We start from the raw sequence: 23085 nt of genomic DNA, 5'->3' as shown, positions 1-23085 counted from the left end.
CTGCACTGTTCAGCAATTGAGGTTAAAAAAAAGTTTATGAAAAACGCAACATGAGGCTGCTGCAATTAATCACAGCAAAGAATGCAAGCCAGGTACATCTTTAACAAGTGTAAGCGGTGTACCTTGAAAGGCTCAGTGTTTCCAGGGAGGGAAGCAGCACTTCTCTGGAAGCTATGGGAATGCTTAGGTGACTGAGTATTTGTTAAAAGTCAGCAAGAGAATCCCCTTTCCTTATCTTGAGATGAGAAGTAGCCAGAGCTCCCCCAGCTGCAGCTGCCTTCCAATACAAGGCAAGGAGCAGCATTGTTAGTGCCACCAATGCTCCCTATGCATCTCCCCCTCTTACCTGCAAAGGTTAGTCATTTAGAAATGAAAAAAAATCAAGCCAAAATGAGAAGGGGAAATAACTGGAAAGGAAGCAGTCAAATACAAAGTTCTCTCTGCTAGCATATGGTCCCTTTCCAATTTAAAAGGACACCTAGCAGAAAATATGTATGCTAAGAAACAATTGCTGAAAGAGAGTGGATTCCCTATTAACTATTTGAATTATTGATTAACTATTTGAATAATTCTGAAAAAAGTAATTGATCCATAAACTGTAGAAGGAAAGTGACCTGTGTGGGTTTCTCATCTGTTGGATGTACCTGCCCATTTTGGGTTGTCCCTGATGCAGGATTTCTTTCACAACAGCAGCAGGCTGTCTACATCCTGCCTGCATATGTGCTCATACATTGCCACTGGTGTACCCAACATCATGAACTGGTCTAACATGATGACACAAGTCTTTGAATTCAAAGAAATTTTTACACTGACTGGGGAGTTGTTTTAGCATTCAAACACACAGTTCAGTGTGTCCTTGGTTTTCCATAGGCATTCAAGGAGCAATTTTGTCATTGTGTGCAAAAGAACATTATGGTGTCTAGAGTTAGCAAACTGTCATAGCTCACAGAAGTTGATCAGAGAAGTTTAGTGATACCTCTTAGAAGGGAATCAACAAAGATTGGATGTACATAGGGAGCACTAGCACTTTCATGTTACAAAGTCCTGTCTGCACTCATTGTATACTTGCTATGAAATGTTCTAGAGAAGGGATACACCAGCCATTTCAGTGGCTACAGCTAACATGCATTCAGAGGGAAGGGGGGCTTTCCTGGCAGAATTTGACCCCACTAGCTACATAATATAAGGGAGTGATTTTTGATATCAGAACAACCATCAGCATGCTTCTTACATCTGAAAAATATCATTAATTATTTTTTTTCACTTCTATGTTGTTTTCTTATAAACCCACAGTAGTGTTTTACAGCCTGATTTAGTCATACTCAGTTCATGTTCAAGCATAGTTACTCCCATGAGCAGCCTCTTAATACTTGCACAATTGAGCCCTTAGTTCAGTGTAATTACATTTTTGGTTCTGCTTTTCTATATCCTAATTATCACTGATTCATAGAATTTGAAGGTTAATGACACGTCCAAATTAATTCTTATTGCCACCTCAGTAACACAGGCTCTTTTTCAGTATCTAGTTATATAAAGTCTATTGTATTTACACTGCAATTACCCCGTCATGTAGTGAGCACTTCATTTATACGAATTAGTGGAGTTGGAAAGCGTAACCAGGATGTAATTGGTCCTGCGGCTGCAGCATAACTACAGTCACTATGTTATAAATAATAACCTTTTTCTTCCTTTTAGTTTCCCTACTCTCTTTTTAGGGAGGGATGGTTGAGATTTTCTCTGATTATTAAGAAAACTTATTTGTAATGAAGGTCTCTTCTGAGTGCAGTTTAACAATATTTGCTTTTACAGTTCTGATTTAGGTGTGGAATATGGGCTGAAACCCCACTGACTTTACTGGAAATGTTTACTGATTTTCTTTCAAAACAGAATACAATTGGAAAGTAGGGTCAGTTGCATTTTCATTAGGACAGATTTCAGATGTACCAGTGGCTAAATAAGAAATTATCCAGGTCTATGCTCCTGGTGGCTTTTTTCTCTGTCTTTTTATTGACTTTTCAGCTTGGTGTGGTTGAAACTCCTATTATCATTCATTCATAGATTTACACCCTTTTTGAGAGGTAAGTGCTCATATTTATTATCAAACAAGCACAAATTGAGTAGGGGAGGTACAAACAATTTTCTTTGTGAACATTGATTTCCTGAGCAGCAGCCCATAACTCTCAGTATGCAGGTATGTGTGTTTTTATTGTTCCACCCCAGGAGGAATATCTGTGCTTTCCAGCACAGAGCTGTTTGCATATTTAAATGTTATTTAACTTATCAGTCTTGATAATTTCCTCATTCATCCATATGAAAGACAGGTTATTTAATCATCTTAATGGAATTGCAAACACAAAGAGCTAAAATTAGTGTTAGCATCAAAAATCAGAATGGATTGGAAAAAACTTTATGTGACAAAAGCTCCCAAAATACTTCTCAGTGTTTTTTCTGCCCAAATTTACCTGCATATTTCACACAGATCTTCAAGAAGTGCATATCTAGGAGAGAAGGGGAAGAGCCTCTTGCACGGTGTGTGTGGGATGTGGGGCAGCAGGTGACCCGGGATCAGTGCTGCTCCTCTCTAGAATGTGATGCTTGTCACCAAGGAGGCACTAGCTTTAGTCCTCTTTTACCTACTTTTAAGCAGGCATGCTTAAATTCCTAGTAGCTTCACACGTGATATGTTGCTGTAGCCATAGTTGCAATGGATTTAAACAGGAAAGAGGTGACATAAGAAAAAGCTGGCATCTGTTAAATTATTAAGTAAAATAATTCTGTAAGTGTTCATCCATCAGACTTCTTCCTATTGAGTTAGTCCAGATACACAGTTCTGCAGATTTAAAGCAGAGTAGAACAGAACAAAAACCAGGGTCAATGCTACTATTTGCAGGTTCCATTTAATTGTTGTCCATTTCTTGCCCTCTCATGGACTCTACCTAAGCAGCACTAATTGTGGAGCTGCTGAGCTCCACAGCCTAAGTATCCCTGGCCACAGCCTAGTCTTCACTGTGCAGGTCAATTGCACCAATTTTGGGCTTCTTCCTGTTGCCCTAATTTCTTTGTATGTGTTGTTTCAAAGAAAACACTTGGGTTAAATTTAACCATTCTGGGCATCTGATACTGTATGAACGTCTAAGTGTAGATTTAGAATGGTTTAATTAGCAGACTTGCAATATAGCATAGAGTTGATATGAAGAAATAAAAAGTATGACAGATGGGAACTGGAGTGATTTTATTTCAGCAGCACCAAGGAGACCATTACACAAGCCATTTATTTGTTAATGGGTTCAATAAGACTCTGGTATTTCCCAGCCACTTGCTTTTGGAATGTCTCTTGTTACGGTCACATAATAGCCATAGTAATATCTGCACATCATATTGCTCCCTTCTGTGGTTTAGTAAATTATGGAGAGATCAGCAACTGTTCATCATACTGCACTGGTGTAATCATCCTTGCTTTGGCCTTTTACATTCTTAGGTACTCTCTCATTAATGACAAACAATGAAGTTCCTAAAATTACACAGTGTGTCTGAGGGCAGATATTTTAGTTTTTGAAGAGGGAAGGAAAGAACGATTTAGACCTGGGGAGTACTTCAGAGCTGAAGGTGATAAAGTGCTGAGTGAAGGAATAAAGCACCTCCTGCTGCTTCCCTTCTAGGAAGAGGGCTGAATCCCTTCTAGGATTCATGCTGTGATAGGGCATGAATCTGATTGTGGGTAAGCACAAGATAAATTACCAGGGATAGTTTAGACTATATGACACAGCTTTCCAGTATGTTTTAGTTCAGAAGTTGCAAAAATATTTGCTTTAATGTTCCTTTACAAAACAGATTCTTTCTACCCTTTTTCCCTGCATCTGCTGCATTTGTTATTGCCAATTTTGTACACATTGATGAAAATCTCATTGGGTACACTAGAGGCCTGTTAATCAATTTAAAAAGAGAACATTGTGTGTTCTCATACCCATTTTTTTGTGTGTGTTTGACTGTTATTTAGTGAAAGCACTATTTATACTTGGCACAATCTTAATTTTAAAAAAACATACATTTTTCAGTCAGAAAAAAAAAGGAACAGGAATGTGTGCCAGGGTGAATCCAGCATCCAGCTAGTCCAACAACCAAGACCATGGAAGCTATAAGAATTCTGCAGTGCATGGGCATGAAATCCTCTAGGTCAAATTTGTTATGTCTACAGTACTGCCTGATGGAGCATAAAGAGGAAATGCCAAGGGTTTGGTGTTCTGTGTTCCATTTTCTTTCCAGGACTGCTTATCCATGTCATGACTTGCCCTAATGTTTGCACTAGCTGTCCTGGACCCACATAGAGAGGCAGATGTTGGGAAAGCTTGTGTCCCTCTTGTAAGTGGGAGGCTTGATGACTGCAAGTCATTCCAGCAGGAAGATAATTTTGAGCTTGTCAGTTGTAAGTTTTCTGTCCCCTCATGTTCCCTTTATTTAGGCCTTGCAAGTAAAAAAACTAGCTTGCTTTCTTCAGTTTTTGCATTTACCTTTGCTCAGTTTTATTGTCTTCCCCCATGTTCCAGGATTAGCAAAGATGGAGATAAGAAGCTGTTGATCTCTCCCATCTCTGTATCAGTTAGCACTGCTTACAGCTTTACCATGTTTCCTTTTACTGAAGTTCTTCTAAGGCACTTAGATGCATGTGCATCAGGTGACACGTAATTCTGATCTGCATCTTCTCTTGGACAATTTTACAAAATTAAATTCCTGTTGAAGGCATAAGCTGACATTTTCAGAATCTCTTATAATCTCTGCTACTCATGAGTTTTGTGTGTTTATATAGAAATATGGGAAAAAGAAATGTTGAGTGTGGATAACAACCTCATGGTTTTGTGTAGAATTACAATTGGGATATAGAATCGTAGAGTAGAATGATAGGATTGTTTAGGTTGGAAAAGACCTTCAAGATTGACTCCAACCTCTGACTGATCACCTTGTCAACTAGACTGTAGCACTAAGTACCAAGTACACTTCTTTCTTGAACATCTTCAGGGATGGTGACTCCATCACCAACCTGGGCAGCCCATTCCAATGCTTGACAACCCACTCCTTGAAGAAATTCTTCCTCATGTCCAACCTGAATGTCCCCTGCTGCATCTTGAGGCCATGCCCCACTTGCCACAACCTCCCTGCAGGTAGTTGTAGAGAGCAATGAGGCCGCCACTGAACCTCCTTTTCTCCAGGCTAAACAACCCCAGCTCCCTCAGCTACTCCTAGAGTATTTACCCTCCAGACCATTCACCAGCTTTGTTGCCTTTGTCTGGATTCACTCCAGCACATCAATATCTTCAAGTGAGGGAACCAGAACTGAACACAGGGCTTGAGATTCAGCCTCACCAGAGCCCAATAGAGAGGGAAATTCACAGCCCTGGTCCTGGTGGCCACACTATTTTTGATACAGGCCAGGATGCCATTGGCCTGCTTGGTTGCCTAGGCACCCCCTAGATTATGTTCAGCTGCTGTCAGCCAGCACCCCCAGGTCCTTTACTGCCAGGCAGCTTTGCAGCCACTCTTCCCCCAGCCTGCAGCACTGCCTGGGGTTGTTGTGAGCCAAGTGTAACACCTGTCACTTGGCTTTGTTGAACCTCTTAGAATTGGCCTCAGCCCATCAATCCAGCCTGTCCATATCCCTCTGCAGAGCCTTCCTACCCTCTAGCAGATCAACACTCCTGCCTAACTGAATGTCATTTGCAAACTGGGGGGGCACTCAATCCCCTTGTCCAGATCATCAATAAATATATTAAACAGAGCATGCCCCAATAACCCCACTAGTGACCAGGCAGTAATTGGATGTGGCTCCATTCACCACAACTCTCTAGGCCAAGACATCCAACCAGTTTTTAACCCAGCATAGAGTGCACCTGTCCAAGCCATAGGCCACCAGCTTCTCCAGGAGAATGCTGTGGGAGACAGTATCAAAGGCTTTACTTCTCCCTCCTGCAGTAGAAGACCTTTGAAGCAGGATTGGTGTTAATTGGCTAAGAAATTTGAATCAGCTGGCATGAGATGTACCAATTGCTGTATCTACTGTCCTCCATGACTCAGTGTCTGGTTTAAATCTAGCTGGAAATGAAGCACCATGCAGTCACTCACTTAACCTACCCCCTCTCCCCACCCACCCCCATGGAATGGGAAGGAGAATCAAAGGTAAACTTGTACTTTGAGATAGGAAAAGTTTAATAATTGATAATAAATTAAACCACAGTAATAATGTTAAATGATGATAATAATTACAGTAAAAAAAAATAGGAAAAACAGATGATGCACAATACAACACCTCTTGCTGACTGATGCCAGCCCCCTTTTCCCAAACCCAGATCGACTCTCCTACTAGGTAACTGCCCTCAGTTTATATTCTGGGCATGGTAATCTCCATGGTAATCTCTTGGAATGTTCCATGGTAATCTCTTGGAATATCCCTTTGGACAGTTCAGGTCACCTGTCCCAGATGTGCTCCCTCCCAGTTTCTTTTGTTAAGCTCCTCACTAGAGCATGAGAAAAGGAAAAAACAGTCTTTGACCTGGGATAAAAACAGCAAAAGCCAAAACATTGGTGTGTTATTCATACCATTCTCATTCCAAATCCAAAACACAGCACCTCTAACAGCTACTGAGAAGTTAACTCTACCCTAGCTGAATCCAGGACACCCAGGAAGTTATTTCCAGTCATGTTTCTGGGAGGACATTGTGCTTTCATCAAGACAAGAAGCCCATGTTCTGGTTATCATTAAAATCATGCTGACACTTTTTCAAGACTGTCTGATTTATTGTATGAATTCTAATTGTTCAGATTCTAATTTCTTAATAATGGCCCATCTTTAGTACCTGTGATTTCTAGTTAATTTTGCCTTTTTTAAATTGTCTTTGTCTTGTTCAGCTTTGTTATTGTAATGGTTTTTACAAAACCACCACAGTTATATAGCACTGTTGTTGGTCATCTTTATAGTTCACCTCAGATGTGGGTGGCAATGTTTTACTTCTTGGGTATGTGCTAAGAATTAATGTTTTCCAAAATGGTTACAAATTCTCAAATGAAAGTTATTGTCATAGACTTTAATCTGCTCTTAATTCCTATTAACTGATGAGACAAAGCAGAAGACTTAATAGTAAGTATTAGCTATGCTGAAAAGCCCAGTGGTCAGGTGTCACAGACATGTTTTATGAAAAATCCTTTCCTTAGGATTTTTTTCTTCTGAGAAGCTGAGAGGCCTCAGGAACAAAATGTAAACAATGGTTATCTGCTGCTGTGGAATGCAGCAGGTGGATCCATGATTGGTCTCATGTGGTTGTTTCTAATTAATGGCCAGTCAAAGTTCAGCTGTCCAGACTGTCTCCGTCAGTCACAGGATTTTGTTATCATTCCATTCTTCTTCTTGCTTGCTAGCCTTCTGATGAAATCCTTTCTTCTACTCTTTTAGTATAGTTTTAATATAATATATATCATAAAATAGTAAATCAAGCCTTCTGAAACATGGAGTCAGATCCTCATCTCTTCCCTCTTCCTGAGACCCCTGTGAACACCACCACAGTCAAGTTTCTGACTGACATGTCCATTCAGGGAAATTGGCATACTAAGGCGGGCTGATTAGTTTAGAACAAAGAAGAAATTACTCGTGTTGAAGAAGGAATGCAAATATTAGCTGAGAGACAGCTGTTTGTGTGGATAAGCCTTCTTAAGATGTTGAATAAATTTTAAAATATGTACAGGAAAAAAACATTAACTCACTGCTTATCTGAAGTGGTGAATAAAATCCCAAATGGCTCTTTAAGAGCTTGCAATGAATGAGGCAAAATAAGTAGATGGAGCTGGGACAGTGAAGAAACGTGTTTTGTAAAATTCTTATGGTAATTTTTGTAACAATAGAAAAATAGGACATCAGGAAAACATGGTAAATACAGCAGAATTACTGTATCCTGTAATTGTAATTATGGTTTTATTTTTTGAAATATCTGTGAGGTTTGTAAAACAATGTTAGGACGTCAGGGGCTCATCTTATTTCTTGGAGATGGTCTTTTGTTTAACAGTATTTACTACTGTGTCTCAAATACACTGCCAAGTGAAAAGGGAAGATGAAGGCTAATCTGCAGGGAGAGATGATTACAAAGGTGTGGCTATGTGCTTTAAATCTATTGGTGTAGATTACAGTAACCTGAAAGCCAGATCCACTGAGCAGAGATCTTTCTGCCTATTCAGTTGGTCCTTCTCTCAAAGCCTGGGTGAGCTACTGCACAAATACAGGCTGGATGCAAGTTATTTACATTGTGTTTCTTTGTATGGCTATTTAAAATTACTTACTGCTGTAAGGCATGTCACTGTGGACAAGCTGCTTTGGAGTCTAATGCAAAGCTGAGTTAAATTTGTTTTGGTTGTTTTGGTTGTGCTTTTTTGTTTGTTTTCTTTTCGTTCAGAAAAGAGCATGGGTTTCTGACTGAGGTCTGATGCAGTGACCAAACTGCCTGTGCTCTGTGTTGCTGTCAGAGCTGTAGCCTGCAGGTTTTCAGATGGGAGGGAAATGCTTAGGACACACAAATGAGAAATAAGCTGAACATGTAAGTGGTGAATTTGCTGTGCCAAAGCAGAGCACAATTTTACAAATCTTTGATACATACATAGATACTGTTAAATGCTTGGGTAGGTGTACAGATAATAAAGTCTCTGAACCACCCACAAATGTAACACAGATTTTAGTGGAATCACATATTCCTAAGCTAAAGGATGTCATATTTCCTGTGGGCAGCTGGAAAGCTAGCACAGTTGGAAGGAAAGCTGGGAGATAGGTACAAGACCTCTTCTTGTGTCCACACATCTGTATCACAAGTATCTGGATACAAGCCATGAACTTACGCCGAGATGGGCAGTTGTGTGCCCAGTCTCTCACTCAGCAATTTTCAACAAATTTCAGCAGCTCTCATGTACCAACATGCCTGTTTTAAAGTACTGTGTAGATTTCTTTACATCAGAGCAGCAGCCAGACAAACAGCCAGACATGAAGAGGGAAAGAGGGAGGTCACAGAATTTGTTAAAGCCACATCTGTAGCCTGCACTGAACCTGTGTGTAGCTCTGCAGTGGAGTTTCATATCTTCTACAGCTGATAGATGCCAGCAATTTAGTCCTGATTGGATTTTCAGTAACCAAGGACTTTCCAGCAGCCAGAGTAATACAGAAAAATAATTTCATTTTCTTGAAATATCATTCTTTTGTTTTCTTTGCTTTCCTTTGTCTTGGAAAGAACAGGGGCAGGGAGAAAGATCTGGGGAGAGAAGAAATTATTGTCATTTTGCCATGCATAATCCTTTATAAAAATAGCCAGTACTTAAGATCTCTTCTGAAATAACTCATACCCTCAGATAACCTAAAATCAGCAGACATGACTGAGGAAATGACAATGAGGTGAAATTGCAGGCATTTATAACAGGTGGATTTGTAGGTCATTTTGAATGTTTGTGGATAACCTGCAATAACTTGCAGGTTGTTTCAGTAGAAATACCCAAAGTAGGTGATAGAGAGGAGCAAGTGGTGACTGAAAGCCAGAAGGTTTTTCAGCATCCCAAGAAACACCCATGCCTGCAGGTATCTGCCCTATGCGTTTAGTGTGCATGGATGTCCATGTGCACATGCATGCAAGTCCTATTATGATCATGCTATCTTTTCTTTTATCTGTTGTTGAGTATACCTTGCATCGCCTGTACTTAACTTCACACAAAACCTAGGTGATCCAAAAATACATTTATAATGTTGCATTGGGAAAAAGTTATGATGGGAGACAGCTAAAAAAAGAAGCATTAAAATGTATATATCAAGAGGCAGACTTTGTGCTTCACAATTACCTTTTAGGTTTGCATTTCAAGATAACCGTGTTCCCTTAACATAGTTTTGTTGATAGAATAAAGTTAAATAATATTGCACACTTTTTAAAATAATTTTTTCCTATAACTATTACTCGGATCTCGTTTGTTCTCAAGCTTTCTTACAAGTGGAGAAATTGGTGTAGGTCAGTATGTTTTATATCAGCAGATTTGCATAAGAATATTTGTTTAATAGAATTGTGAACCCTTTGTTAATTTTTAATCCTTGAATCTCTTGAGAAACATTTTCCTTTTCCATTAAATATCTGGCTCTTTTTTCCCTGGCTAGCTGAGGTCTGAGGCAAGTTTGTTTCCATCTGTACTGAAAACACGCAGCACCTCCCCACTCAATATGTCCCCTTTAAAAGGAGGCTTAAATTCTTACATCTGTGAAGTCTGATGGAAAGCAACTAAATTGTTCTTACACACGTCCCTTTTTAACTCATCAAGTCTGATTTTTATTTACACTGGGCAGCTTTTGCCCTTACACCTCACCTGTGTGGTAGGACTTGGTGGTGAACCTAAGTATAAAGCATATTAATTAAATGACATGTTGATACTCTTAGCAAAGGACAACCAGCACCTCTCATAATACCTAACTAACTCTGTGTAATTGTTAAACTTCAGTTCACAAAATGCATAATGGACCATATCTCAAATACCAACACATTTGTGACTTTTTTTCTGGCAGACTACAACTCTGAACTGTGATTCCAGAGGTGAGATGTTTGAGGGCAGCCTAGAGCTGTTATTGTACATCTGAGTCAGTTACATGTGAATTTTTAAAATGTAATACCAGAAAAGTCTGCAAGTGCCACTGTTGTCAGGGAACCCTGGTTTTTAAAGCAGCCTGTTTATTTCTCTTATTTTTCTGTAAAGGTTCTCATTTACCTCTGTCATAGGCAAGTTTGAAAGCTGCTGCTGTCAAGTTTGAGTTCTAAAAAAGCTGTAGTGATCACTGTTGGAGTATTGGTATTTTTCTGGTGTTTGGCTTGGGTGTTTTGAGATGTATCTGAAAGGGAGGAAGGGAATCTTTTTAGGATGTAAGGATCTGGAATTTTAGAAATTAATTTCTTGCTTTCCTGATTGCATCCTCCACTGCTTTTTCACTTTGTTTTCCACTTTTGTTCTATAGACCCTTGCCTTTTTTCCTCTTGTCTGGTTCCAGTTTTTCCATTTCTAGTAAATTTCTTTCACCTTTATTTTGGCTTCTTCCTTTCAACGTTTTGAAGAGCTTCTGGATTAGGAGAGGTCTAGACTGCCTGAAAAGCAAGCTGAGTGCTGACCACAACCAGCCTTTAGGACCTTTTCTGCCTCTCAGACAGGCAGCTGATAGCTGTGTGAGCCTCACAGTGGCATGGTCAGAGCTGGCAGGAGCACCCAGGCATGTCAGACATCTCCTCCCTGCTGTGGAGGTGACCTGTGGCCATGTCAGGCTTGGCCTGCAGGTCTTCTGTAGTTAATGATTTCCCTGAAATGACAGCGCTCCTGCATTTAGTTGACACCACTTTCCCGTCCTACTGTATTTTAGTGACTTTATGTTCAGAAGACTTGCGTCCAGTATGCACCAAGACAAATCCTTCACACGGCTTTTGGTGGTGACCAAATTGCTGTAATGAATTCATCTCTTACTGGAGGTCAGATTTTGTAAAAGCTGCTTCTCCCCAGAAGTCCTTCCTACACCGCAGGTTTGCTTAGTGCCTTGCCACACTCATTTTCAGAATGAGTCTGGCCTCTGTTTTCTTCATTCTTCAGATTGGACTTTACATACAAGGAGTGGCAGAGATAGAGCTGGATTTATTTATTCAGTCCAATGGGAATTCTTATGTGGAATGTTACTGATTCCTTTAACTACCTAATAGGATATTGTAGGGAAGGAGGCAGACTCTAGTCACAACACATGTTGAAATGATAGCAGGTGGTGGACACAAGCTGCAGCAAGAGAGATTCTGATTAGGCTTCAGGAATAACTTTAGTGTCAAGAGAGTAGTCAAAGATTAGAACGGGTTGCTCAGAGAGCTTGTGGGATCTCCATCCTCGGAGATACTCAAAGCTGAACTGGACAGGGCCCAGAGTAGGGGCTGCTCTAAGTTGGACCTGTTTCGACTGAAGAGTCAGGTGACTTCAGGAGATCTCATCCAACATTGTTTATTGTATGGCAGTTTGATTACAATCAGTATTCCCACAAGCCCACTTCACTGGAAAAGGCTGTTGACTTTTTAAAGCCGGCTGTTCTGGAAAGCAGAAACCTAAGAAAAACTAAACATCAAGTGCTGTAGACAGCAGAAGCCAGTTGGAAAACAAAAGCTATTTTAAAATAGAAAAGATTAAAATAAAACAACCACAAAATCAGACAAATAGCAAAACAAGCAAACAAACAAAAAATAAAATCCATGGGTTTGCTAAGGTGAGATAAGCAGTTTCTGCTGTGTCTAATGGATCTGCTAAAAGGAGAAACACTGAGTGTGAATGAGGCTGCATTAACTGACTGTAGATACTGTAAAAGCAGATTTTTTTTTTCTTCTCAGCTTTATTCTTTCTGTGGCATCCTGACTTGAAAAATGCTCTGTGTAGTGAAATGTTTTATTAGGAATTCAGCAAGATCGAGGGACATCTGAAGTAGCACAGATATTTCTCTACTTTTAAATTCAGACTATAAATCTACAGTTGCCTCATTTCTGCCCGAAGTGGGACCCAAGGTTGAAAGTAAAGTGTCTGTAACTCACTTCTGGAAATAATGGTATTCATAGTTGAACTGGTATTTGAGGCATTCATTTAGAAGAATGGGCATTGTTCGCTGCCTAGATGCTTCTTTTATGGTGCAAAGGGTCATTGACTCGATTCCCTTGACCAGAGCTTTGTCAGCATGACTAATGCTCTGAGCCCTTCTTTAAACACGGCTTAGCTGAAAGATACATTCTCTCCCTCACTCTCCCTCGAGTGTCAGCATTACTCATCTGTGCACTCGTCCCACCCAAACCATGTAGTGAAGGCAGCTGCTGATAGTTTCCTGCCTTTCATAGACATCATGGATGTGTCAGTGTTTCCACTATATGTGTCCTATGTTTTGCTGACTCTGGTCATTTCATAGGCAGAGAGAAAAGGTGCAATTTTTTAATTCTCCGTACGAAGTGTTTTCATGAAAAGTTTGATTTTGAAGTCTGTGGGGCAAATTTTATGCAAAATTACATGATCCAGTCAGTGTCCAATAGGCCTCTTCATCTGTCAATGGCAAACTTCCCGTTATTTCAGTGGCTTGCAGGATATTGCTTAGGTGTTCCAGGGAGGATAATATTTACGAGCAGTTCTTGCTGTCAGAGTACTTAAGCACGTTAATAGTCTATGTATGCACCTGTCAGATTTACAGGGCCAATACTGGTCTGTATTAGGCAGTTGCCTGATGTAAATCTGATCATAACAACAGATTTTCTTAGAGATTTTTTTCTGGATGGTGGTAACACTGGGAAACACAAAGCTGTTTAGCAACCACAAGGAGCCATCTTCCCTGCTAACTAAACTGCAGTTTGTTTTGAACATTGGGTCTGTAAAATACTGTCATGGTTTGGACCACTTTAATCTTGCTGAGAGACTTCTTAAGGCTCAGGGGGTCATTGCCACCAAATAACCTGCAGTCTTAGAGCCAACGTGGGGGCAGTTGGTGGGATATGCTGCAGAAAACAATCCTCCCCAAAGTTTGATAGGTATAAGTGAAATATCTGCTGCTTAGATGTAGTCCAGCCCTCAACCCAGAAACAGGAACCCAAAGCCTACCACATGCATGTGTGATTGTCTTTCAGCATCTGAAAATCTAAGACTATTTAAATGAAGTTTCAAAGAGTGAAGGAAGATCAGAATCTCTAATCAAAGTCTTTCCTCTGCTGCCAAAGAATGATTGAAGTTTATTAGGCAGGGCTGTTGAAACAATTAAAAAGCTGCATTTATTAAATTTTTGGAAGAAAAAGATACTGGACTCTGTGGGAGGTACTGATTTCTTGCCTCAGTCCTTGATTTTGTTTTAGTTGGAAGTGTTTGCTCCCAGCATCCTTATTTGAGATTCTGGTTATACTGAAAGAGCATTCTAGGCACATAGGATTGTTAGGGAATATGAAATAGCTTCATGCCAACATGGAAACCTCCATATACTTGGCATGTATTCTCACTGGATGTCCTCTTGTCGTAAGCGTGTTGATAGTTGCCTTCTAGAGGATGCCACTGAGGCACCTCACTAAGCAGCAAGGGCTTTTTCAGTATTTTAGTTTGGCTGCCACAGTTTGTAATCTAGTATCTTGTGAAAAAATTCATAACGTTTTCCATGGGGGAGAAAAATTTTTATTCACTCACTTGCTACCTATTTAAAGGGTTTCTAGGACAAGAGTTTTTGGAATGAAAAACTTCTGTGTCCTGGGAATAAATAAAGTAATCAATAAATACTGCTAGAGGATGGGACAAAAGACGTGTTCTGCAGAGAGAGGGTAATTGTCATATGCCCACAAAAACCAGATTCTCTACTGAATTAGGGAATGGCATTGAGAAGGTGGTGCTAGAAATAGATTAGAAACTGTTGTAAAACAGTTGATAATTGTTAAGCATGTACTGTTAGTTTGGTTGTTATATTGTAAAAGGGGTTAAAAGGATAGGTGTAAGAAATAAGGTACTAAACGTACCATAATACACCTAAGTGCGCCACCCCCCATGCAAAACAAGCCAGCCTGGGCAGAACTGTAATGGGCCAATCAAGTGCCTTGAACCTTCATGCAAATGAAGGATCCAAAAAGAAACCAATCCAAAGAGACAAAAAACAGGATAAAAGGGTCGCATCTGACCCACTGAATGTGTGCTGCTCCACCTGGAACATCGGGGACATCGCTGCTGAAGAAGACCCAGCGCTGGCACTGCAGGATCCTCGACGGGAATGCTCATGCTCAGCCCGCAGGCCCCCATGCTTTAGGCCTTTCTATTATAATAAATGCTGAAATCACTTTAGTACCAGGAGCTTGCTCTCGTTTTTAACAGTGGTCTATTACAAAGCTAGAATGCTGCTGACCATGGCACATGGGGAAGCCTCTGTGTATGTGTGTGGTCACAGTCCTTCAGGGATGGGAGCCGGCAGCAGAGTGCCCAGCAGGAGTGAGCCTGCTGCTGGAGAAGCTGGCAGCTGTTTGGAAGCACCTGATAGAAAAATACCACTGTGCCAGCACAATGGCTTAACAAGCTAACAGGATAAGTGGAATATATTGCATTCAAGAGCTGGATAATTCTGTTAGCAGAGTGGGGGTTGCAGCTGAAGCACTGCCACTAATTAGGAATAGATTTTCCAAGTGGTGCCTGGGATTATAGACAGACATAATTCTGTCAGTGGCAGTCAGGGAGCTCAGATCTGTATTTGTTCCTTTCAGAATTCGCCCCTTGCGTCCCAGAGCACTTCTGCACTGAAGAAGCCAAGTGATGGTGTGAAAGGAGGCACTTAGTCTGTGTTTGCTTAGTGAATTTTTTTACAAAACAGTTCATTTTTAAATCAGCACCTGGGAGGAAACAGGAATATTCACTGATTTGCAGATCTACTGAGGAATTCCCTCTCTAAAGAAGATGGTAGAATATGAAGTATGAACTCAGGATGATGTCTGATTTTCTCATACTGTGATAAGATGCTTCACTGCTGAGCTGTAGAAAATGTAAGCCTTTTTCCACTTGTTTTGAAGAGTTGGCCAAATGTTAAGCATTAAGTTCAGTCAAGAGTGCAACAGTAAAAGCCGACAGAAATAGGTTAGGGGAGAAAAATTTTTGAGGACTGTTCTGGATTCCTGTGCCATGTACACTCTGTTCTTTTAGAACAATAGCTCCAAGCTGGTTTGAACTGAAATCTCCAAGGCTGTTAACCTTACTTATTTTGCTTTAAATCTGCTGGCAAGTTCAGTGGTCTTGAAAAGCAGAGAACAGAGAACTGGAGCTTGAAGTAAGCATAGTGCAGGCAGTGACTGGACAGCCTGTCTTTTGCACTGCAATACCACATCTTTAGCTCTGACACATCTAGCAATCCCTTTTCTGTTTGCTGATGCACAATTTGGGACTAAGTTGAGTCTATTTTTCACTTTTGATTTGAACCAAGCACAGGTTATAACCTTCCCTTTTCTTAGTGCTCTAATCTACTGCTTTTCATCCTCAGAGCCAGTGTGTACAAACAGAAAGTATTTTGCTGCTTTACATTTGTGGTTTCCAGCCTTCTTTCATTGTAGACTTGATTATAGGTCTGGATAGTACTGCTTGGAAGTGTGAGCTTTTCTGAATACTTTGATATGTCCTTAGATCTACTTTTTAAAAGAAAAGCTCTTGTGGATACATAGTATTACCCCAGCTAGAGCTTTGCCAGTTTACAGTACCTGACTGTTTAATCTGTGTTAGATATTACTGTAGTTACAATCTGGGCTATCATTGTAAAATATTCTAGGTTTTAATTAGCATCTTGTAAAATGGGAACTTGATTATATGGAGCATTAGGTCATGTCCACGATGTTCACCATGATATAAAGTCAATGAAGGCAAACAGGTAGTGCAGCACTGATTTTAATATCTCTCTTTAAAATCTCTTGATTTCTTCGGTTTAAATGAAAGAAATACTGACCTGTGGGAGGTAATTTATATCAGTTAAATGCCACCATTCTTTTGCAGCAGCAGCCACTGATACAGAAGTGCTTTGGTTGTCAGTGAACAGTGAGATTAATTAATCTAGGTGTTTCTTCTACTTTTGGGAAAAGAAAATTCACTTAGCTTTGTTGAATCTCTTCAGGCAAGCGCAGTGGCCAAAAATATCCTCTTCCTTCTGATGGAAGACAGAAATCCTTTTCCTTCTGGGGAGGAGGAGTGCTACAGAGCACTAAGACATAAGAGTGTTTTCCTGTACTATTGTGGGAAAAGGAGTAAGTCCTTGTATTTGTCAGCTGTGCATGTCTAGCTGTGGTAGATGCACATAATACAATCATATTTATCCTGTTTTGTATCAGCAGGACTTAAGGAACAGTTAAGGTTTGCTGCTCAATAGACAAACATGCTAAAAGGAATTTAATGCTGCAGAGGAGGTTTTACCAGCATGCTGCACTATAACTGGTCACGGTGGTGTCCAAAAGCAGGTTTTCTAGTACAGCACCAGGTAAACACAGTTACAACAATTAGTTTCTTCCAGACCTGTATTCACACTGTACCTGTGTCAAAAAGTATTTGTATTTGCCTCATCATAACCTAGAGCAGCGGGGAGGCTGAATAGGGGCACCTTAGGGGTGCCCTGTAAGCCACTTTATTTTCACGAGCAAGAGTATTGTCCTTGTTATTCTTCCACATATTTAGGTAGACTAGTGAAGGGAAAGGTATTTTAGGAGATATTTTTTATTACTTGTGAGAGTCTCCGTTTCTGGCTTTTTGCTTAGACAAATTTTTAGTGATGCGCTTGGAATTTTGCCTCAGCAAGAACTGATGGACTCTAATACTTTGGGCTTTCTCAAGATGATTACTTTTTTCATAATACATGCCATGGCTAAAGAGAAAAGGAGTCTCAAGGGCACCCTTTGCTAGTGTGAAACCTGCTTACTTTCTCATTCAGGGTCACATAACTTCCTTCTAGCATTTGCAGGAACTACTCACAAGGAAAAGTGATTCTAGGACAAGACTATTATTTTTAGCTTTCAGTCTTCTCCTTTGGTCTTGTTTTTTCTCTGTACTGAGAAAATGAAAAGCACTACCTGAGCTGGACTGTTTCCTGAGGTGAGCAAGTCCCAACAGGCTTCAGTCTGGCCTCAAGTACCTTCCCATGTTTCACAGCTGGCCATCACAGGTGCTGGTAGTCATCTTTCACTTTGCTTCAGAGGCTGAGAAACTCTCAGACCAGAAGATTTTACAGTGTGTGTTTACTGGAGAATATTTTAAAGGAAGTACTGATGCTTCTCTTAGTGTTTGAATGTATGTGCTGACATCAGTGGCAATGATGCTGACTCCAGCTACATTCAGAGAAATCAAAAGGAGGTTTGAACCCAGTTCAGGAAGCCTTTGGTTTTTGGAGAGAAAGTCAGCTAGGCTTGAAGTTGCAGCTCATGTCCCATTTCATGTCTAGATATAGCAGAAGTGTATAGTAAAAGCATATTTATTCTGGTTTTTATCAGCAGGACCTGTAAAATAATGAGGCTGGGTTGTGAAATGTGCAGAAATGGCATTATAAAATAAAAATATCAAGCTAATTCAGACTGAGCTCTCACTTCAAGGGCATAACAAAGCCCACAAGTTATTGAGGGAAAATGACATTTGTTCCCTTTCATGTGAAGGACTTCAAGCCCATAGGATGTCAAGTGATGAGATGAATGTTGTCTCTCTGTCAGCTAACTGTGTTTTAAGTGGCAGTTGAGAAGATAGAGGGGTTTTTACCTCCTGATGACTAAACCCAAGGTTTACTTACAGTGATAAAACTCCCAATGTAGTTATATTGCAGCCACTAAAATCAGTCTGGATTTCCTTCATGATAAATAGCAAGCAGGAACAGTATGCACATCCCTATCTCAGGCCTAAAGATACTATGAAACCCATTTGATATGGCTGCTGATGAGCTCTGGTGACCACTCACCCTCTTTGGCCCTGCTCTGCATCAAGTGGAGCTTTGTTCTCATTGCTGGGGACAGTCTGATACTGCATTGGAAAACGGTGAATCCAAACTGCAGCAAATAGCTCTTCTTATTTTAAGAAAATCAGACTTAATGTTGGGAGATTTGTCTCCCTTACTTCCTTGCTGTTCCTTCTGACTTCTTGAAATGCCAATATTAACGTATAATGACTTTCTTAGCCTTCCTATTACCCTTCCTATTCTTTGAATGAGGATGTTTGCCTGCTCCTGAGCCTGCTCTGGCATGTGCCCTGGCATGCCTAAGGACCCTATCATGGGTGAGAAGGTGCTATGTCTGTGTGAGGAGAGTGCAGACCAGTGCCTTCAGACCACTGGAGGATGAGGAGCACAGGTTTGTGATGACAGCTACACAGGAGGCTCAGGTGTATGAAGTCTTTAATGCTGCATCACAGGCCTCAAACCAAAGGACAAAAGCTTCTCTCCTTCAGCCTTTCTGCCCTGCATTCCCTTTCTCATCCACCTGGCCAGGAGGAAAATTGGAAAAGCTTCCAGCAGGTGTTTCATTTTGCTAAGCTTAATTGCTAGGCATTCTAAAAACGCCTGGCATGCTGATGTAGTGCTGCATCTTAGAGAGTTTTGCAGGGGTCAGCTACTGAGGATGGAACTCGTTTGCACAGCAGGGCTGGCTTTTAGTACCCTGATTGTATGGCTGAATGGTGAGCACTTGACAGGACACTGTGGGGTGCACCTGCTTCACAGAACAGAATGGACCCTTCAGGAGCAAATTATTTTGTTGTTGTTTCACTTATGGGACTGGATGTGTAATTACTCCCCTTGTATAAATGGCAAGCTTTGCTAGTGCAAGTTTGACCATGCTGAGGATGCTTTGCTTTTTATCAGGATTTGTGACAACAGTCTATTATGACTGTCTCAATATAGTTTCACTAATGTAGATTTGGCTCCTGATGGGCCATTTAATAGCAAATATTTTAAAGTTTTGAACTGGTTTGCAGGATCCCATCAGATTCACCCCAGTTTGTTCAAAGTGTAGTCTGCTGAACTATTCATACTGGCATGATGAATGACATACATGGCAGGTCTAAAAAAAACCCCAGAAAAATGTTAAAGGACTAGAAAAAAGCACCTTTTGCAAACATGCACATATCTAGGTTGGTTGGCTCTGTTGCTATCCTGGACAAAATCATGAAAAGACCATAAAAGTAAGCATTAAAGCATAATGTGTAATTATTATCAGGCAGTGACACAGTATGAAAAATACATGTTGACAAGGGAATGTTTTTGTTTCTTGATGGGGCCACAACTTAGGCTGGTAAAGGTTGTTGAGTTCTTGTCATAAAATTACCATAGGCACATACATTCTGATTTAAATGTGTGTCTGTCCAGAAACCAGTGGTGGCTTCAATAAACATGTTGTAACCGACTTTGCTGAGAAGGCCAATAGTGCAATTGCAACTAATTAGCTGTGATCCAATAGGGATGTTTCTATTGGAATTCATTCACAGTCCTGCCCTGCTCAGTACCCTTTATCCCGTTTAGACAATCTGGAAGAAACAAAATCTTATGACTAAAAGTCAGGTCCAGCAGAACCCATTATTTTATAAGGATGTCTAAATTCATCCATATATTTTTGATCTAGATCTCATCCATGTGAGGTTGTTTAATCCCTGCTATCTGGGCTAAGTACTCACTTGCCCAGGTTTTGCACTATCTGGGGGCAGAGAGCAGCTTGTCTTCTAAGTTAAGCTTGACTACACAATATTTAATATACCGAGCAATGAGTCACAGCTGAGTGGGACTTCAGTTGCTGTTTCCCATCAGAAATTGGAACTTCACTGCATAAATGCTGTTTTTCTTTTTTGGCTGAAAGCTGAGTGGCAAGAATGACATGGAGCTGCTGCTTCCCGGGGGCAGAGCAGCACTTGGTTTGACTCCAAAGTCGATGGGAAGCAGTACTCATAGCACCCCCTTCCTGCTGAGCTCGGAGTCTGACACCCGATGGCATCTCCTCTGCCCTGCTCAGGGGCTTCACACAGAAATTGCTGCTGGTGGGCTTCTCCCATGGGTGTTCTTGCTTCCCAGCTCTGATCAAAGCCAGAAGGCAGCTTGGGGCCTAATTTGCACAACAGCAGCTCACCAATAAACTTGCCAAACCAAAGACTGATAATAAAAACTGAACTGTGGAGTACAAAGTGTGATCTATGGATTTTTAGGGGTTTTTTTCCAGTTCACCCTCAATGCATATTGTTAGCGTAATTCACAATAGTTTTTTTTTGTGCAGGGTGCTAATAATCTCTCAGAAGTCTTTCTCAATGGTATGCAATAAACCTTCTGGAGCAAGATTTTCCACATAAGTAATAAGGTATTACAAAGATGGAAGTTGTTTCAAGAGGTGCTAGCCACATCCCCCTCCTTATGTGATACTTTTATCTCCTGACTAATAAGTTGTTCCTTTTTGGGTGAAGAACTGCTATATTCAAATTACAGTAGTATTTTTGCATCATTATGGTTTTTTAAGGGAAAGCTTCCAGGCAGGGATGACTTAGGCCATGAATGGTTAAATTATTACCTAGATAAAAACATGGTTTTGATCTCTAGTCATATAATTGATTCTTAGTTGTAAAACTAACTATGAATCTGTAAAAAAGACAGTTACTAAGCAATTCTCTGTTCAATAGTTATTGGAGAATACTCTTTCTCATAATTCTTTATCTCCCAGCAGATTTTTAAAAGCATCACCAATGAAGACTCAGTCCAGGGACAAGGAAGTCGGAGACTGATAAGTTTTTCACTGTCAGGTAAGTCACTGCTGATAAGTAAGTTTTAAGCCCAAAGAGTTTGAGACTGAAGTTACTAGAACCTTTTATGTACACAAGTGTGTATGTATATGTATGTATATATTTATGCATGGATTCTTTGTCTGTAATAGAAGTAATGCTGAGACAAAGAATAAAAATCTATGATTATTGCCACACTCTTTTCCTTCAATGAGAGTTATGTGCTTGTTCTTGTAAGTACTTGTTCAAGTAGAGTTCTGGGGCCATATTAGGTTTTTCTGTTTACAATTAAATATGTAGGTCACAGAAAGCAAGATCAAAGGCGTGTGCTTTATTTACAGAGCAAAATGGATTTGTGGTAGTATGCTGTTCCTTGGAAAGCACGTTCCACGGTCATGGTCTGGACCTGAGGCAGATCCATGTGCTGTGGTGCAGAAGATTCTCTGTATTGCTCAAAAGCGACTCTCAGACTTCTTGAGCCAGAAGACTGCTCTCATTTATCTGCATTTCATGAGGAATGCTTAGCCTCATTACTTGGCATGTCACTACAGGTTTTAAAGGCTTAATATGTTTCCATGTAACAGCTATGAGCCATTTGATCTAGCTTTAGTAAGAACAACATGTAAATCACGTCTGTAGACAGAAACCAATTTTTCAAAAGAGAGTGGTTATGAACATGACTCTTATTTTGGAGTCTTATGCTTGCTAGTTGGTTTCCATATTTTTTAGCTCCTGGAAGACCAAGATAAAGATACCTGACTTGACTTGGAAATTCTTTGAGCAGGTAGTACAAAGGTTTACCCTAGTTCAAAAGTTTTACAGGTGTAGGCCTTTAAGTGTGAAGTCCTACTCTTGGACAAGCATCTCATTATATGATTGGTTTTGGCCATATTATTTATTTCAAGCTACCCTCTATTAAGGATGCATGTCAGCACTTTTCCAACTTAGGCAGCCAGTGTGGTTCTTGAGAGGTTGTGTATGATACATAGCAGATCAGACTGACATTGGACAGGGCTTTTTTAACACATGACTTACATTTGCCAGGTTGCATGCTGGACATCCACCCATCAGCTGATAAAACCACAGGGTTTCTTTATCAACAGAAATAAAGAAGCATTAATATTTTTTAATGTCCATAAATAATCTTAAACAGAAAATGTGGCCCAGAACTAGTTACAGTTTTTCATTCTCTCAGAATCTTTGGCCTAGTAAACCAAGAGGTGTCAATAGTAATTTGTAGTTTCAAGAGTAGTAAAATGTGGGGTCAATGGGCCCTTTTATGAACTAGAGTATCTAATTTACACTTTGACTGAAAGTATATAAAGACCATACCTCATAATGCATTTGGGATATCTAATTCATGTGATTCATAAGCAATTAATCTGCATATATATAGCATCCATGTTAACAACATCATCATAGCCAGCTATATGAAAAGCTTTGATAAAATAATTTGGCAATTATTTTATCAAAAATCTAAGTTATCAAAATAGTTCCATTTCAGTCTTTCTGAAGTTAACAGATTAACACATCACAAGGATTTATTTATTACCTTTTTAGTCAATACCACAGCAACAAAATGTTGTCTGTCTCAAAGCAAAATTATTGCTATTCCTATATCTATTATGCTAGCTAATAAAATGCAGATGAAGGCAGACCTCCTAGAGGCATCTGAAGGAATTGGGATTCCTTTCCATTTGCACCCCTATCTCAGCAGGAACACCTCTACTGTCACGAGTCCTTTTTGCTCATACAGGGTTTTCCTTTTCAATATCTGTATTTTGGTATACTGTCATCTTCAGTTATTAGTTAATACAGTCATTA

The 23085-nt window shown here is 40.1% G+C and overlaps 1 protein-coding gene across 4 annotated transcripts in view; it reads left to right on the top strand.

Moving 5' to 3' along the window:
* Window positions 1-23085, top strand: part of HECW1 (HECT, C2 and WW domain containing E3 ubiquitin protein ligase 1) — a 253036-nt gene that overhangs the window by 136506 nt on the left and 93445 nt on the right. For all 4 annotated transcript variants that reach the window (XM_066557176.1, XM_066557193.1, XM_066557201.1 and 1 more), the window contains one exon: window positions 21207-21282. In XM_066557176.1, coding sequence (XP_066413273.1) covers window positions 21207-21282 — 76 coding nt within the window. The remainder of the gene's footprint in view (window positions 1-21206; window positions 21283-23085) is intronic.

Source organism: Molothrus aeneus, chromosome 1 (assembly GCF_037042795.1).
Source record: "Molothrus aeneus isolate 106 chromosome 1, BPBGC_Maene_1.0, whole genome shotgun sequence".
Classification (NCBI taxonomy): domain Eukaryota; kingdom Metazoa; phylum Chordata; class Aves; order Passeriformes; family Icteridae; genus Molothrus; species Molothrus aeneus.
This window is presented reverse-complemented; position numbering and strand designations above follow the sequence as displayed.